Below are 17036 nucleotides of genomic sequence, written 5' to 3'. Positions count from 1 at the left end.
CTGGCCCTCCGGAGCGTGCGCAAGTCCTGTAAAAACTTCTCTTAAGGCTCTACTGGAAAACAATCATCAGCAGCGTGGTTTAAACACTGCAGCAGTATCTCAGCCTGCTCAGTAGTGAAGCATCAGCAGAGCATGAAGCAAAGGCCAGGTGCTCCCAGCCCCACAAGCAGGCTCAGCTGTGATGGGGGCTCCACGTGGACGGGCTGTGCTGTCAGGTGTCTCCAGGTGAACATCTGGAACAGTTCTTCCCTGCCTGACCCTCACCAGGGGTATCTGACAAGCACATGCAGCATCTCTGCCAGGTGCTGATTTAAACCTGGTCTCCTACTTTTCCAGCATAGGCTCCTCTCTTTCCCAGCATCACTTAGTTCCCAACTGGATCCAAACCCACACTACACCCTTCAGGATTCATCAACAAGGAGAACTGCTTCAAACAAAGCAGAAAGCAAACCAAACCCTGCTGCCCACCCCAAATGCTTGGACAGCATCACCACCAGCCTTCCCTCATCACTGTGTCGGAATCTGTGGTATTGATGATTCTGAGGTCTCTGAAGTCTCTGTCTTTCTGCCCCGCTGCCAAAGCAGAAGCCATAATTGGTCTGTGCTGGTTTCCAGGTTGTTTATTCTGTTTATCTCTAACATGTTCTGCTGCCCTGCCCAGCTCTGTCCTGCAGGGCAGCGTGTGGGGCTCTGCCCTCAGTGGGATGTTACAAACATTAAATACCAGAAACTCCCTGGGCTGGATTTACAATAACGTGCCAATATCTGTCACCTACATTGGACAGTGTGTCCCCAGCCTGAACCAACAGAAAAATGCCAACACCACAGTGAGACATGGAGGGCATGAAGGAGGAGAAAAAGGACAAGGCACACCCAATTTCCTCCATCTTGTCCCCTTTGGACCCCTAATCTAGATTCCTAAAATTTTACTTTTGCACCCGTGCCACACTTAATTATTCCTTATATCAAACACTCAGAGCTTGTAATTCATATGAAAACTCTTTTCCATGGACAGACATCACAGACAGTGTCTCTGGGGGCTCTGTCCAGGGGGGTTCCTGACCCTCTGCCAGGGTCCCATCCCTCTGGCTGCCCTGGATTCCCACACCACTGAAGTTCAAAAACCACCTGCACACAGTGAGACACTCGCACAGCTTCCCTGCCTGACACCCACCTGCTCTTCTCTGCTCAACGCCATCAACAATGTCAGGGCAGATTCCTGCTTTCACGGGAAATGTACAACCAGCATGGTGGTATGGCAAAGGGCAAACCTCTTAACAGCTTCTGGCTTTCTTTTCAGCCTGTAGGTGATTGTTTACAACACTCCACGATTTCTGTGAAGTAACGCTTAACTTTTCAGAAACATACAGGAGCCCATGGATGGCATGAACCGCTTGAGTCACCCTCCTCCTGTCACAGCATCTGCTACAGAACAACCAGGCACATGGATGCTGGCTGTCATACTCTCCCAGGGCAGCCATTCTCCCTTCTGCAGCATCCTGAGCTGCTGACACAGGACCATGCCCCAGTGACTGAAAGGAAAATACCACAAATGCCATGGTAGCCCTGTGAGGTGACAAACACCTATTTGCTCCTAGGTCATACCACATTCAGTGTAACTGTGGTCACCCCATTCACTTTCTTGACCTCACTGCAGTGGTGTTAATCCAGGGATGTTTTCTTGGGCTTTTAAGTGGTGTTTATCATTCATCAATTCCCAGCAGTATTGGAGAGACAGCTGATGGCTCACCAAGCTCATGAGGACTGGAGAGTTGTATTCCAGATGCACTGATATGCCTCAAAAGTTGTGACCAGTCACAAAGCATGACCAGAGCTCAGCCCCTGTGTGTCCAGCTCCTGGGGAGGTGCTGTGATTTTTAAAAGGAAAAATGACCCTCCAAAACTCAGTGTGGGAGAGCACTAAGCCCCTGTAGCGTCTCCCGCTTTGTGCGCTCTGTGCTGAGAAGGCAGGCACAGGAAAGAGGAGCCTGCAATATTTCATTTAAAACCACTGCCAGCTCAGAACAGACACTGACCTTCACCAGGGCCCACAGAATAGCTGTTCTGGTTTAAGCTCATGAGTACCTGAAACAAAAGGCAGAGCAGAATCCATGCCAGGAGATACAAACAGGACTTGCCCACGCTCTCAGCACCGGGCACCTGCAGCGCCCGACACCAGCACAGCACCCCAAGTGGAAAGGTGAACCTTCCAGTGCCTCAGCTGCAGCCCCCCTTGATGGACAGGTGAACCTTCCAGTGCCTCAGCTGCAGCCCCCCTTGATGGACAGGTGAACCTTCCAGTGCCTCAGCTGCAGCCCACCTTGATGGACACTCCAGGACAAGCAGCTCCAGCTCCAGCTCCAGCCCACCGGCTCTCCTGGCAGCTCCTGTGTGGCCACTCCAGCAGAGTGGCTTGTGCCAGTCACTGTGGGCACTTCTGCACATCACACACACATTGTACACACACTGAGCACTGCCATCCTTGACCTGAGGAAAAACCACTTCTTCAGGGTCCAGCAGGGGCACGGTGCTGCCAGCTGCAGTCTCTGCAGGGGACCCTTGGCTGGACACTGTGTGTGTGGTGACAAAGGGCTGATCCCAGGAAATCAGTCATCCCCAAATGACTCCTGTCAGGTTCAGTGCACAGCAGGATAATAAATCCTGGCATCCAGCACTGAGAAGCCACAGCAGGGCATGAGCTAGACCTGCACTTGAATCTGAGGGCTCTTGCCATGCTCAAGAATATTTGCCCACTCTTCTCTGTGGAATATCCCAGGAGAAAATCTTTTGAGGGCAACATTTTAAACTTAAGTGTGATGCAGTATGAAAATTTCCTTGTATAAAAGCTAAAGGAGGATATAAAATACTCAAAGAGAGAGAAAGACTGGTGCTGACATTCTTGTTCGTTCTGGGATATACTGCTTCTCTCCCATTCATGAATAATTTTCTATGAAACCTGTCTGAATGAGTCCTCTTGTGCATTCAATGTCTGCAGTCTTGGAGCCAACACCTGCCCTAAGTTGTACCAGCCTGAAACAGGTACCCTGCACCTACAGAGATGGTTTGGAAAGCAGAGTGGTGTGGATTGGCTTTTCAAAGCCATGGAGATTCCTCCAGGAGCAGCAGCCTGGGCCACCTGCTCCAGACATGGATCTTGCCAGTCCCACAGGGTTTTTCTGCTCCATGACTGTGTGTCACTCCCAGTGCCAGCTGCCAGCAGGAACACTGGTTGTGACTGACAGCTTTGCACAACACACACAAACACCCTGCTCCCAAGGGGCTGCTTCCCCAGACAAAAGAAATCCCACTGTTCATGGCAATTCACAAATGAAATCCAGACTGGTTTCTTTAAATATTATTTATTCCTCAAAGTGTACAACTAGAACACAAAAATATTCCTTGGCAAAAGCAAACCAGAAAAGGGTAGGAAATTAAGGCCAAAGGAAAAGCATTTCACTGTTCCAAGGGAAGACATCTTCAGAGGCAGAGCTTGGAGACTCCTCAGGCTTGGAAGTTAAGGCTGTATTTCTGTATCACAGACACTTCCTATAGCAGGTCTGTAAGTTATCCATCTCATTGTGACTCATAACCTGATGGAAAGGGTTTCTAGTTTGTTCTCTTTGAGAACCCAATTACTTCAAGTGCACCACACCAGTAAATGAAATCAGTGCAGTGCTTTATTTATTATTAGGCATTTGTTTTTCTTTATTGCGACTACATTATAGCTGCCACAAATACTCTGAGCAGCTGAATTAAAACAACACACTCCTGAATATTTCCAGTCTCTCTAAGCCTTGGTATTTTTCATGTTCTCCAATACTTGGATTTTTCTGACTAATGAACTCTTCCAATTGCTGGAAAGTATTGAATGCAATCAGTACTTCAATGCACAGCCTCGATGTACGCCGTGCCTCGCAGCTGAGCACTGTGAAAGAGCCCAGGACTTGGCAGAAGAACTAGAAATCCAGAAGATAAAAGGGAGATTTATGCACACTCTCACCAAGGCCTAATGCAGAATTTAATTGGCAGGGTTAGCAATAAAGGGGCTGCAGAGAGAGCACTGAGGCTGTGGCCCCAGTACAACTCACAAGCAGTAGCAAGTTATGATTCCCAGGCTAAAGAATTAGAAATTAGATTTGGTTCCTCAGCTCACAGTCCCCCATGCCAGGCTGCAGAACATGACCAAGCCACTCTACTCCCTTGCTTTTCCCAGCCCAGGTTTCTCTCTTCAAGGGGAGATACAAATCACTCCCTCCAAGCCATCTGCAATTCCATCCAGCCTGTGCCTGCACTGCTGCCGCAGCTGCTGCAGCTCTCTCTGCAGGCTGGCCTCTCTCACCTGCAGCTCTGTGATCACCTCTGCAGCACTGACAGCTGCAACAGCCTCCTTGGACCCACACTGACCAAAGCCCGTTCTGCCAGCAGGATGTTTGCTCCTCAGCACCAGCCTGCACAAACCATGCATCTTGTTCTTTGGAGCACAGATGGATGTGAGACCTCTCAGTTTTACTTCAGTGCTTTCCTGTATCTTTCTAGCAGTGGCAGAGAACCTCTCCTTCTGTAGTTCTTCTCTTGTTGCCACCTGTAGAGGGAAGAAAAAAACCAGGAAGGGAAGAGTAGGGCACATTTGTGTGAAAGAAATCCTCCCCCCAGGAAACAACACAAAACCTCACGTTTGGACTAGCACATACTGAAAAGAGGAGCCAGCTGTGAGTGTAACTAAAGCGTGTGGCAGAGCAAACTGAATTAAGCCATCGTGTGCTTTCAGCCAGGCAGCAGCCTCAGTGCCCAGAGAGCCACTGTAGTCCCTGGTTTGCAGATTCCCAGTCCAGCAGCCCCTCCGGTGATGATTTACACACGAGGCCTCTGCATTCTCCCCTCTCACTGGGGAGTGCGTGGGGTGGCTTCAGAGCAAGACACACACAGCAAAAAGGGAGACCCAGCAGTCACCTGCATCCCTGTTGTGCTGTGAGCCACCAGGTTGTCATAACAGATTAACTGCCTCATGAACAACAGCATTATTTCGGTTTACAAATGTTTCCTGCACTTGGCAATGCTGAGAAGTAGGGGTGACAACTGTAAGCAAGCAATTCCTTAATTCTCGGTCCTCATTATCAGGTAACAATTAATAAAAGGAAAATAATGGAGCACAGTCAAGCAGAGGCCAAGACCAAAATGAGTACCAGGCAGCACACTTTCACTGGAAACAAACCCCAATAAAATAAAAGCTTTTCTTGTGACAGCATCACAGTCTAGATTATAAAAGCAATTGTATATACTGGGATTTTTTCAAAGCATTTGATTTAATGTTCCCTAACAATTTGATTTAAAGAACTTGCAAGATGGTAATTGCCTTGCCAATTTTACTAGTGGATTAAATATGAATTCAGTGACTCATCTCAAAATGCACTTGTCAGTGGGGAAACATCTGTAAAAGAGACACCCTGCTAAGGCCTTCAGGGAAATGGTTCTTGGCCCAATGGGATTTTCTGTTTCTGCTATGGCAAAAAGCTGCCAAATCAACTCAGTCAAAAAGCAGCAAAGTTTCCCAAAGCTGCCTTGGCAACCTGCATAAATCCCAGAGCTCTCCTGGGACTTGTGCACAGCTCTGGAGTTTGTGCCTCAAAAATCCACAAGGAAACAGAGAGTAGGATTCACAGGCAGGGCATCCAGTGACCCACAGCCAGAAAACAAACCATAGAATTTGAAACTTAGAGAGTTCTAAATATTCCATTCATGGAGACGGACACGCAGTTTGTTTTACTTCCTAAAAGGAAGTGGGAAAAAAGGTGGTCAAGTTCAGACTTTGCTGACAAAGCCATAAGAAGATCAAAATTCGAGTTAAGATATTCAGCTTCAGAGTAAGTCAATGTTTCCTACTGTGAGGATAATGAACCATGAAATGCTTCAATGCAGCTCCAGGGATGAATCCTTTGGCCAAAGCTCAGCTCAGGTCAAGCTCAGTGCTAATGATACCCCTTCCAGCCTTGAAATTGCTCTGCAACCCCTCCCCTTCCTGCCCGTGGGTGAAGCTGAACAACTCCTTGGGGTTTTAAATCTGCAGATCTGCATTAAGATATCGGTACATCAGACATCACAGCTTTGACAAGTTCCCTGTAAAGTCAGGGCTATTTTGGCAGTTCTCTGAAGCATCAGAGATCAGGCAGAGCTCAAAGCAGCCCCAGCTGCAAGGACAAGAGTCCGAAGGTAGTGAAGCACCTGCAGCATTTCCCCCTGTCGAGCTACAGCTGCTTAGGGTCAGACCAGCTGCTGTCTGTGACAAGAAAAGGATTTTTATCCCCCAGATCAGGGGGGAAGGTTTTATTACTGAAACAAGTTCAGAAGGGTGTGACATGCAGGGGATCAGTCTGCCCTCTCTGACAGTGCAACACTGCATGTGTGACAGCTGCAGTCACAGTAATTCCTCCGCTGACACCAACTTCACCAGGGCTTCGCTCACTCTTCCCACATCCTCCTTCAGAATATCTTCATGAGTTTTGCAGCCAAGTAATTAATCCTCTCCATAGTCTTCTGATGAGTTATTCTCAGCCCTCAGCCTCGGCTTAAAGAAGATTAAGAAAATCAATCAAATCAGAAAAGGAGTAAATTTCTCTGAATTTTTACTAACACATTAAAAGCTTTATCGATGCAGAACCATCTGTTAAAGGAGACCTCTGTTGATTAAGGCATTTGAACAGAGAATTGAAGCTGAGAGACATCTATCTTTGTCCTTGTCTAAGAACCAGGGGTCCCTCTTTATCATAATCCCCAAGGAATCCCAGGGACATCTCTTGCTGCTGGCTGTAAGAATAACTGAGGTGCAATCCTCTAACACCACTTCAAAAGGAACAAAACTGAAAAAATAAATTCAGTGTTATCTGGTCTCCACACAGCCAATGAATAAATGGAAAATGATGCTTGCACAAAGTGGATTTAACATTGGAATCCAGGATGGGAAAAATTTCCCATCAGTTACAAACAACAACATCACTCAGTAAACAGAGCCCACAAGATGTTATTTATTTTTCACATTAAACTCCAGCAGAAGCACAGTAAGGTTGTATAAAAGCATTCTTAATGAAACATAGGTTTTCATACTTTCCACCAGTCAAAACTGGAGAATTTTATTATCCATTAAGCAAGGCACATGATGGAGAGGAAGAGTGCTCCTCTCAGCACTGAGTGCATCGAGCTCTAACCCACAGCAGGGATTGGAATTACTACAGGGAAGCAGGAGCAGCTGCAGGGACAAGAGCCCTGGAGCCAGGGAAACAGAAGAATAACAGAATCTCACCCCAGTATCAGAAGGATGCTGCTCATGCCATCTTCTATAAAGAGCAGCAGTGTTTCCTGAGATAAAATTAGATAAACCGAAGAGGGGAAATTTTTTAAATTATCAGTATTAAATAAGATAACAAGTTCAGGAAAGCATTTATTTCTTATCAGCACAATCTGGAACTGGAAAGCTAACTCCCAGTTCTGTTCTTCTTGGAAGGCTCTGCAAACATATGTATGGCCACAGGTACCTTTGTTGCAGTTTATAGATTTCAACTGCTAAAAATCTCCGAGGGTTACCTTCAAGCAATATCCTTTACTCTTCACATCCTGAATGCTTGTGAAAATAGTCAATAATCTCCTCCTGTATGGTTAATTGATGCTCTTTAACAGCTTGCTGTCTCCCATTAGTCAGCACACTGATTATTCTACTCTGCAAAACAATCTCAATAGACCACTTTGTATTAAACAAACATCTTGTAAAAGATTAGGAGTCTCAGCAATTTGTGCCTGCCCGTTTCCATCCCACAGCTCTGCCTTTCAGCCTCAATCTACCAGCTGGAATTTGAATTCCCAATTAGGTGTGTAGTGCTGTCTGAAAACTGCTGCACATCCTCTCCAAATAAATACAACAGCATTATAATAATCTTTTCCACTTGTACAGAACCATCCTCATCCCAAAGGGACCCGGTGCACTTTGAGAAACTCCACTCCAAACACAGAGGGAATCAGATGATGAAGAATCAGCATCTTCAAACTGACACATACCCTGCTCTGCAGAGGATTGGCTTCTCCCTTCCCAGCTCTTCATTTCATGGCTGCTCTTTGGGACAGGACAGTGGCCAAACTGCCCTGAGCCCAGATAACTTTATTTCCTTTAGATAACTTCACCCTTCAAAAGGTATTAGGAACGAAAAGCTAACAGGAAAACTTCAATAACTTAGATATTCTAAGAAGAAGCCAACAAACCAGTGGAGCTGCAGGGAGCAGTTGCATCTGGGATCAGACTGAAAAGGGACCAAAGTGACAGCTAGCCTGGGCTGTCCTCAAAGCTGGCACGGTGCTAAGGGCTGCAGTGTGCACAGGCACAGATCCTGCTGCCATATCCACAAGCAGGAATGTGCAAAGGAATAAGCACTGCAATGAAACAGACCTCTTCAACGTTGGCTGGAGGGTGGGCAGACACAGGTGGTGGCATGGTGGAACCAAGCCAGGCAGGACATCCGGCAGCTATGGAAAGGATTTACCACCTCCCTGGGACATCACTGGGATGCTGCCTTCACAGAACCATTCAGGCTGGCATCTGATGGAGGAAAACAGCCAAGCCAAAGCAGAAAAGGATGGGCCCAGTACAGCTGGAAAGGGGAATCCCCAAAGGGGAGGCACATCCAAACACCAGGCTGAGCAGGTAGCTTGGTTAATTGGATTAACTCCTGCACCAAAGCACAGAAGAGGCTTTGAGCCTGCAAACACCTACACATGATTAACTCCTCCAGCATCTCCTCAGCCCAGCCTTCTCTGAAATGTCTTCTACCCAAAGGCTGAATGAAAAGAACAGCCAGTACTATCTCACCTATTTTCAGTCCTGGGAATCCTCTGGCTTTGAATAAATCTTATAACAATGACTTCAGTGGGCAAATCATGGCAAAGGTAACATTGCATATTTTGAGTAAGCTGCCTTCCAGTTTCTTTGCATGGTCCAGAGCTTTGAGGCCAGAAGGCTGTTACCCATATTCACCTCCCCTGACCATGTGACAATTTGCCATGTGGACAGCCCCAGTCTTCCTGCTGCCCACCCAGTGAAGCTCTGCTTCCATCACCTGCTTGGATGTCCCACACACTCAACTCACTTGATCCCTCTTCAAAAGGAAACCTCCCAGCCCCTCAACTCCCTCCCATTTGCCTGTACCTTTCTGCTAATGAGCTTCCCAGAGCTCTGTGTTTCATTCCAGGGTCTGGAATCATGCCAGAGAGGTTGATCTCTCTCCCATTTTTAATAACTCACTAATAAAAAGTGCAGTAAAAATTACACACAAATGATTTCTTTTTCTGCTGAAAAGCAAGCTGAATGTGAATTTCTTCTGAGAGAATGTAACCAACACGCAAGACATCCCAAAGAGATGCTAAGAGATCTAGATAACCATATCATGTTACTTACATCATTTCCAGTAATGACCTAGCTGAAGTGACAATCTCCCAAATGCTGGAAGTCAACATTTCAGCCTGTTGCAACTTCACATGGCAACCTGAAAGCCTCACAGTTGCATCCTTGAAGGAAGCCACTAGCTAGAGATGAAGGTTTAAAAAGCAGCAGCAAGGAAAGGTCCAAACATCTACTTCCAGGAAAAGGAAGGGGAATCATAGGAGCATTTCCATTTTATGATTGTATTGCTGCCAGCTTCAAAGAAGGAATAGCAAAGAAATGGCTGGAATTTCTTTTGAAGTGGATGATAAAGACCAGAATCATGTCATTACTTTAAAATCACATTCTCTTAATATTATTCTAGGAGTTTTGCAGAAACAGCTAGAATAGTATTGTTCAGAAAAAATACACTGCACAAGCCTAGAAATGGCACATTTTCTGTCTCCAGTCCTATCTGTCCACTCCTCCTCTCATATTTCCCTTATGAACAGGGAGAAGACTCCACAAGCATAGAGGATGAAATTCAAATTATCCTTGCCAAGCTGTACAGATACTACAAACTGTGATGACTGCCTTTGCCAGAAAACACAATGAGCCTGGGAGCCTCCTTTGTGCTCCCAGACACAAGGAACAAACAGAAAAATCTTAGATCTTGTCTTCTGGGGTTGAAAGGAAATTAGGAAATATAAACAGACAAAATATCCAAGCCACCAAGTCATGCTCCTTGGTCATGGGGGCATAATAATCCAACACATTTCATAAACTCTTGAAAGCATCAAACAGCATCTGACTTGCAGCATTCTGTATTCCTAAAGGCTGCTTATTTCTGAGTTTTATTTTAAATCCATCACATCGAAGAAGGCCCCCGTGCCTGGAGAGTTGAAAAGGATGAAGTGAAATATTACATGCTTGGCAATATAAGATTAATGAAGGGTCAGACTGCAGGAACAGAGGACACCTGCCAGGCCAGCCAGTGCACTCTCCACCCTGGCTCCAAACAGCTCCCCAGCACATCACAACATCTCCAGCAATGGGTTCACCAGCCTGAAGGAGCTGCCCAGGGCTCTCAGCCTCCATGCAAACTCAGGAGACTCTAATTCAACAGACAAGAATCAATTTTAGATAAAGATCTGGGATGGGTGCTGAGCAGAAATCCTGACAGCCGGCCACTGGAAACCAGGAATGGCAAATTAACACTGCTTTAGGAGCTCTCCCAGAGTGGAATCCAAACCAGTCCAGGGGCTGAACCTTACAAGCACTTGTCTTTAATTGGTACAAACACTTTATAAAGGATCATTATTTATACCTTGTGTTGCCTTTCAGTTTAGTGGTTTTTTCCACTACCACCCCCCAAGATACGCCTTGCAGAGCTGCAATCTCAGCTGAATCTGTCTGGGATACAGAAAAAGAGATAAACAAGGATTTGCAGACTACTTTTAAGAAAGTCTTCCTTGTAAGCACTTAAAAACCAGCATCAAGTACAAAATAAATGAGCAAAAGGAAATAATAAGCAGAAGTATCAATAACATAGTAGAGGAAAGAGCAGAGTCCCCTCTAAGTACAGGAGAAATACCTGTAAATAGTGAAAAGAAAGCAGAATATAACCAAAACAGCCAGAGGGATCCCACGATTCCCACCCACAAGCCCTTTGTGTTCCTGTACAAGGGTTTCCTCACTGTTCAACATGCATTCTGTACCTTGCTGCACATGAAAAGCAGCATCCAAAGAGGATGCCCAAGCACAGTTTCTCTCAAATATCATCAGAGACAGCAGAAACAGAACATGCCAGCACTGCTTCTCTTTGTACAGAATGAAAATCAGTAACCCAAGAGGCCTGTGTGACCCCAAAGACATAAAATCAAAGCTTTTTTCACACATAAATAGGGTGAGATCTTTAGCCTTCTTTAACAATAAACAATAATTTGGCTGGGGCACCAGTTTCTTTTAACAAAAATGTTTGCCTTTTTTTTATTTTTTTTTTAACAATGATGGTTGAGGGTTTGACAAATGCTTTTCTTCCTTAGCTGTAGACAGTGACCCATTCAGGCTCAGAGGAGCAGAGAAAGGCACTACTTCAAGGGATGCTGTGAATGCATAATTGACAGAAAATCAAATCCTGCAGCTCCTACTGCTAGGAAAAATAATAGAGCAGAGGGGACAAGGCCCAGCAGAGCCCATGAAGTTCAGACATTTGCTGAGAAGGAAAATCAGGCCCCCAGTCTTCAGAAAATAATCTAAAGACATTTGCTGCTTATATACAAAAGCCCACAAGTTAGAGCCAAAGCAATATCTGAAATCAACTGTTCTGGAAACATACAACACTGAGTAAGCAGGTGTTCTACTATAAAAAACACCTTACCCTAATTTCAAATTCATGCCTTATAGTAACTTGCCCAAATGTAATTTCAAGCCTGTAAGGACGTTACAGAGTACTGCAGCTCTATAAACCTTGTCTCATTGAATCAAGCTTCTCTGCTGTCAGCTTTCAAGGGTTTTAATTTTCTCCTGCAATTTCTACATACTCAAGACTAACCAGTTTAAAAAGCTAGAAACCATCCCTTTCTATTTTAATAGCTGAAGACTTCCCACACTGTCCTGCCTAAATGAGGTTTCTTTCTTCTCATAAGAGCATTGATTGTACACAAAGAGACTTGAAATAGCCCATTTAATGTCAGTTTTCATGCACTGGAGGATTAAAGTCATAATAAACTGTTTGAATAGTCTAATCTATCACGAAGCACAGGCTACAGTCTCTCACCTGGTAATTTCTGCAATGTTCTGCTACATTTTGGCAAACTAGAAACATATAGTTTTGGGTTTCTAAACACAAGCTCCAGCAGATTAAAATACTACCCTATGACTGCACTGCCCCAGCAGTGAAATGCAATTATGGTTCAAAACACGCCCTTTTCAGCAAGTTCCACCTCAGCCACTGGGTCTGCTCATACCATCTTTCATCCAAAGTCTAATACCCTCAAAATTCCATTTCTGCCTAGGAATTTGCAGAACATGGTCCAGCTAGGAACTTTGCCTTGGTTAAATTACACTTTTCTCACTTCTCAAAAAGCCAGACCAAATTAGTTCCTTTATAACCCTTCCGTTAATCCTTTCCAACCTTTCAACCATTTCCCACCTGTGATGGTGGCCTAAGTGGTGCCAGCACGTTTCATTAAACTCTGAATTGTGATCTATATCTCATCTGTCCTTCAATGAGCAGTGGCAGATAGCAACACTTAGTTGCCAATAACCTAACAACTTTTCCATGACCCATTACCTTCTATTTCCAAAGTCCCACAAAATGGAAAGGTTTGCATGTAACCAAAATCAAACTGACCTGAGGTACAGGAATCGGTACTTATTACTAAACCCAAACCCCAGCAACAGGAAGAAATTTAAATTATGTCTTTTGGCTTAACAATAATTACAGCAGCTAAAGCAAAATGTCACCTTAACATAATCACTAATTTCTAACCCTCGTTACTAGTTCAGCATGAGGAAAAATCTCAGTCCTTTGGAAGTGGTGGTGCACAAATGAAAGGGGTGATCCCAAAGTAACACTAACAGGGGCATTATTTGTCCCATAAACTATGAAGATATTTTAGAAGGGCTGTAAAGCTGAGCTATAGCAATTGAGAGAAGATGTAATTATACAAGCAGCTGCATTCCAAATTTTGCTGGGATCTGCAATTTCCTGCAATTAGGGAGGAATGTATGCATCTCCAATCTTATGCGTTTTGAAGCAAGACATTCACCATCAGAATGCTGGCTCCTGGTGCACCTATTGTCATTCCAAAACATGCTGACAGGGAAGCCAGGGAGAAGATGGTTACTTATCTTAACTAGGAACAGATCTGATAACTAAAAATACAGTTTTAATACTCAGAGCACCCTTAACTGCACACAGAGAGGAGCTGGCACTGCTGCTCCCTGCTTCAATTAAACATCAGATACCGCAGAGAACTTCCTAAGCCTTCAGATCAGCATCCACACTGTTCTCTCCAATGGAAAGATGGTGAGGAAGCACAGTAATGGGAAGCTAGATGCTAATTAAAACATTTGACTCAGATAATTTCATAACAAGGAGTGACCTGGTCTTGTCAGGATGGATAACAGATTTTCTTGGGGTTTGCTTGGTTTGTTCTGGGAGCTTTCCACTTTGGTTTTTTTTTTTAAGATAATCCAATAGCTCTGTACTTAAGACTCGTGTCTCTAAATTCCTTGATGGGAGTCAGAAAAGTCAATTTTGCTTAAGGTAAAGGAAAAGGATATAGGATTAAGAAAAGAGAACGGCATTAATATTTTGCAGGGTCTTTACCAGAAGATTATAAATACCCCCCTGAATACCAATACAAAGGCTGATGAAAGCACTGCCTGTGTGCTGAGCCTACAGAGAACCAGAGCACAGGCAAGGGGAAGTGAACCCTCTCGGGGCTGGGAGCAGCTGAGCTCTGGGAGAGCTGCACAGTGAGCCCCTGTGCCAGAGCTGCTCAGGGTCAGGCTGCCCAGCTCTCCTCCTGCCCTGCATCTGCACAGGCAGCTCCTCCTGACACAGCCCTGGCACGGGTCCCTAAGGGCCACACCTGAGGCAAACAGCTCACGCTCAGCTGTGCCCAGAGCCTCATCACACCCATCCCTCTTCCAGAGAGCTGAGAAAAGGTAGCCTGGCTCAGGGGAGACTTATTACTCTCTAAAACTCCCCAAAAGGAGTGGTAGCCAGGAGGAGATCAGCCTCTTCTTCAAGGGAAGAAGTAATAGAACAAGAGAAAATGGCCTCAAGCTGTGCTAGGGGAGCTCTAGGTTGCATATCAGTAAAAATTTCTTCACTAAAAAGATTGGCAAATGCTGGAACAGGCTGCCCAGGAAAAATGGCTGAGTCACCGTCCCCAAGGAATTTAAAAAGATGTAGATGTGGCACTAAGTGACATAGTTTAGTGTTGGATTTGTCAGTGCTGGCTTTGACTCCGTGATCTTGGTAGTTTTTTTCCAATCTAAGTGATTTTATGATTCCATGATTCAGTTCCATAATGTTTTCTGTACTTTCTGTTTCTGATTTTTTGGCATATGTACTTTGCTTCCCAGTGATTAACTTTTGAAGAGAACAACTGAAATCAAAGCAAAAAAACAAACAGGAGTCAAAAATGTTACATTATATTACCACAGCAACTCTGCAAAGCCAGACAAGGACAGGAAGTAAAATAATAAATGGTCTTCAAAGACATTTCTGCACCACCTCAGCTCACCTGAAGAGGATGCCAGCACAAAGAGAGCAGCAAGAGCATCCAAGCTGACCAGGTTGCTGCTCTGGAGGCAGAAGCTCACCTAACCTCTTCAGCTCCTTCCCAAAATGTGCATGCCTGCCCCTCGGGACACTCTCTGCCCTGAGAAGTGGGACAGCTCCAAGCAGCATCAGCAAACTTGCAGACTCTTTACTAGCGACTGCAAGGAGAGAGACACAGTCCAGACTTGTGAAAGTCCCACATGCCACACAATTCTGAATGCACACTACTGGAAAGAAGAGAAAAAAAAACAAACCCTATTTTTTTTCCCCAAATTAGAAATCTTGAGCATTTTACAGTAATTTTAAAAGTTCCATTCTACCATTCCAGCGTATCAAAATGTGTTTCTTTTAAACTAGTTTTATCTCTAGACTTTCCCAATCCCTTGAATTCCATTAGAAGATCACAGAAATTAAAGTAGAAATAGGCACATTCTGAAAATATATTATATGAAAACTAGAATATGTCAGTATAAGTAATTTAGACACTTGCAAAAAGGCTGCTGTGCTACTCTGAAAAAGACCCTGACAACTACAAATTACAAAGGAAGGCAACAGACAAGTATTGCTTTGGATAATAAATTGCTCACTTACTTTTCAATTTGTTCTACCAAACTTTTATCTTGGGCAGCAGAGACAAACACTGATGATAGATCATCTCAGATCTAAGTGGCCTGCAGAGGCTCGGAGGGTCCCCCTTTGCTTTTAGAATACTTTTATCACTGCACAACATGAAAGTAGCCACTTCAGAAATGCACTTCTCTGTATCATCCTGCTTCGAGAGAACAGGATGTGAAACTTGAAATTCAAGCAATGGGGTCCTTGTATGGACAAAAGCAATGTTCATACAAACGACTCCTAAAATACAGAGATGAGAGGAAGGTACCACCTAGTCATACAAATTTTCAGAAAAGGGTTTTTCTTACCCAAGAATTACAAACAAAAAGAAAGCCCCAAAAAACCCTATGACCTTTAGGGAATTTGCTCACCCCCAAACTGGTTTTGTTCCCAGTTAGAAAATACTCCCTTGTTCCCTTCCAGGGGCTTTGCATGACCACTGCAGAACCTCCCCCAGCACCCAGCCCCGCAGCTCCTATCCCAACTTTTGGGATCCAGAGCATTAAAGGTCATTCGAGCAACACAGCCCACCCACAGCTATGGCACAAGGAAAAGAACTTTAACTCGCAGGTGGAGATTTTCTACAGAAAACACTTTCAGAGGTTCCGTGCAGACATTTTCTGAAGCCACTGCTCTCACAGTGCATTCAGCAGGGTCTCTGGGCTCTCACAGTGCATGCAGCAGGGTCTCTGGGCTCTCACAGTGCATGCAGCAGGGTCTCTGGGCTCTCACAGTGCATTCAGCAGGGGTTCTGGGCTCTCACAGTGCATTCAGCAGGGTCTCTGGGCTCTCACAGTGCATTCAGCAGGGTCTCTGGGCTCTCACAGTGCATGCAGCAGGGTCTCTGGGCTCTCACAGTGCATTCAGCAGGGTCTCTGGGCTCTCACAGTGCATGCAGCAGGGGCTCTGGGCTGGCAGCCTGAGGGGGAGGAGCAGCTGCAGGTGCATGTGAGGCTGCAGGGCTCCTGCAGCAGCTAAAGGCCAGGCCCTACAGCCAGCCTGCAAAGGGCAACAATCAAATGGCTCTCAGGGCTTAGAGAGAGAGACAGTAAAATGAAGAAAAATGGTATGTTTGGAGCTCAGAAGAGTACTAAGGCTTTATTTAGATGCATTTCTGGCTGGAGAGAAGATATGTGACAACACTAAATTACAGATGTACTTTTGTGTCAGCTCTTCCACAAGCACAAGGGACAAAGACAGAAACAAGGGGGATATTTTCTTCTCTTATGATCAAGTACCCTTGATTTCAGGCAGGCAACTGAGAGAACAAGGCCAAGGTTTCAAGAACAAAGGAAACAAAGTTAAGCTTTGAATGCCTAGATGCAAAGAATCCTTCTAAAAGCACCTCTGTCAACTCACCAAAAACAAAAACCCCAAAACAACCCAGGCAGCGCCTGCTCCTGCTGGCAGAGGGGAAGCCATGCCCACAGTCTGCCTGGAGCTGCAAAGCCAGCCAGGTCCCTCCTGGAAACTCCTGTCCCCAAAACCCATTCTGAAAGGTGCAGTAAAGCACACTCCTAGAGCTCCAGGTGGAGCTGTCTAAAATGAGCCTCTGGCTGTGGGGTTTAACACGGCCTCTGTCAGCCAGAATTAGCTGTGACCCCAAGTTCTGCCCTTGGGGGAGGATGTGTGCTCTTGTGGCTCACCACTTGCAAGACAAAATCCAGCAACTCTGTGGTTTCCGGTACCTCAAATCCCACCCATCAGACTTGAAGCTTTTCAAAA

At 45.2% G+C, this 17036-nt stretch overlaps 1 protein-coding gene across 6 annotated transcripts in view; it reads right to left on the bottom strand.

Annotated features, from left to right (window-relative positions):
• Positions 1-3343: 3343 nt before the first annotated feature.
• Positions 3344-17036, bottom strand: part of TEDC1 (tubulin epsilon and delta complex 1) — a 68819-nt gene continuing 55126 nt past the window's right edge. For all 6 annotated transcript variants that reach the window (XM_085586898.1, XM_085586899.1, XM_085586901.1 and 3 more), the window contains one exon: positions 3344-4582. In XM_085586898.1, coding sequence (XP_085443024.1) covers positions 4229-4582 — 354 coding nt within the window. In that variant the 3' untranslated portion in view covers positions 3344-4228. The remainder of the gene's footprint in view (positions 4583-17036) is intronic.

This window comes from Lonchura striata, chromosome 8, assembly GCF_050655825.1.
Source record: "Lonchura striata isolate lonStrDom1 chromosome 8, ASM5065582v1, whole genome shotgun sequence".
Classification (NCBI taxonomy): Eukaryota; Metazoa; Chordata; class Aves; order Passeriformes; family Estrildidae; genus Lonchura; species Lonchura striata.
Note: the sequence above shows the minus strand (reverse complement) of the source record. Positions and strands in the feature narration are given on the sequence as shown.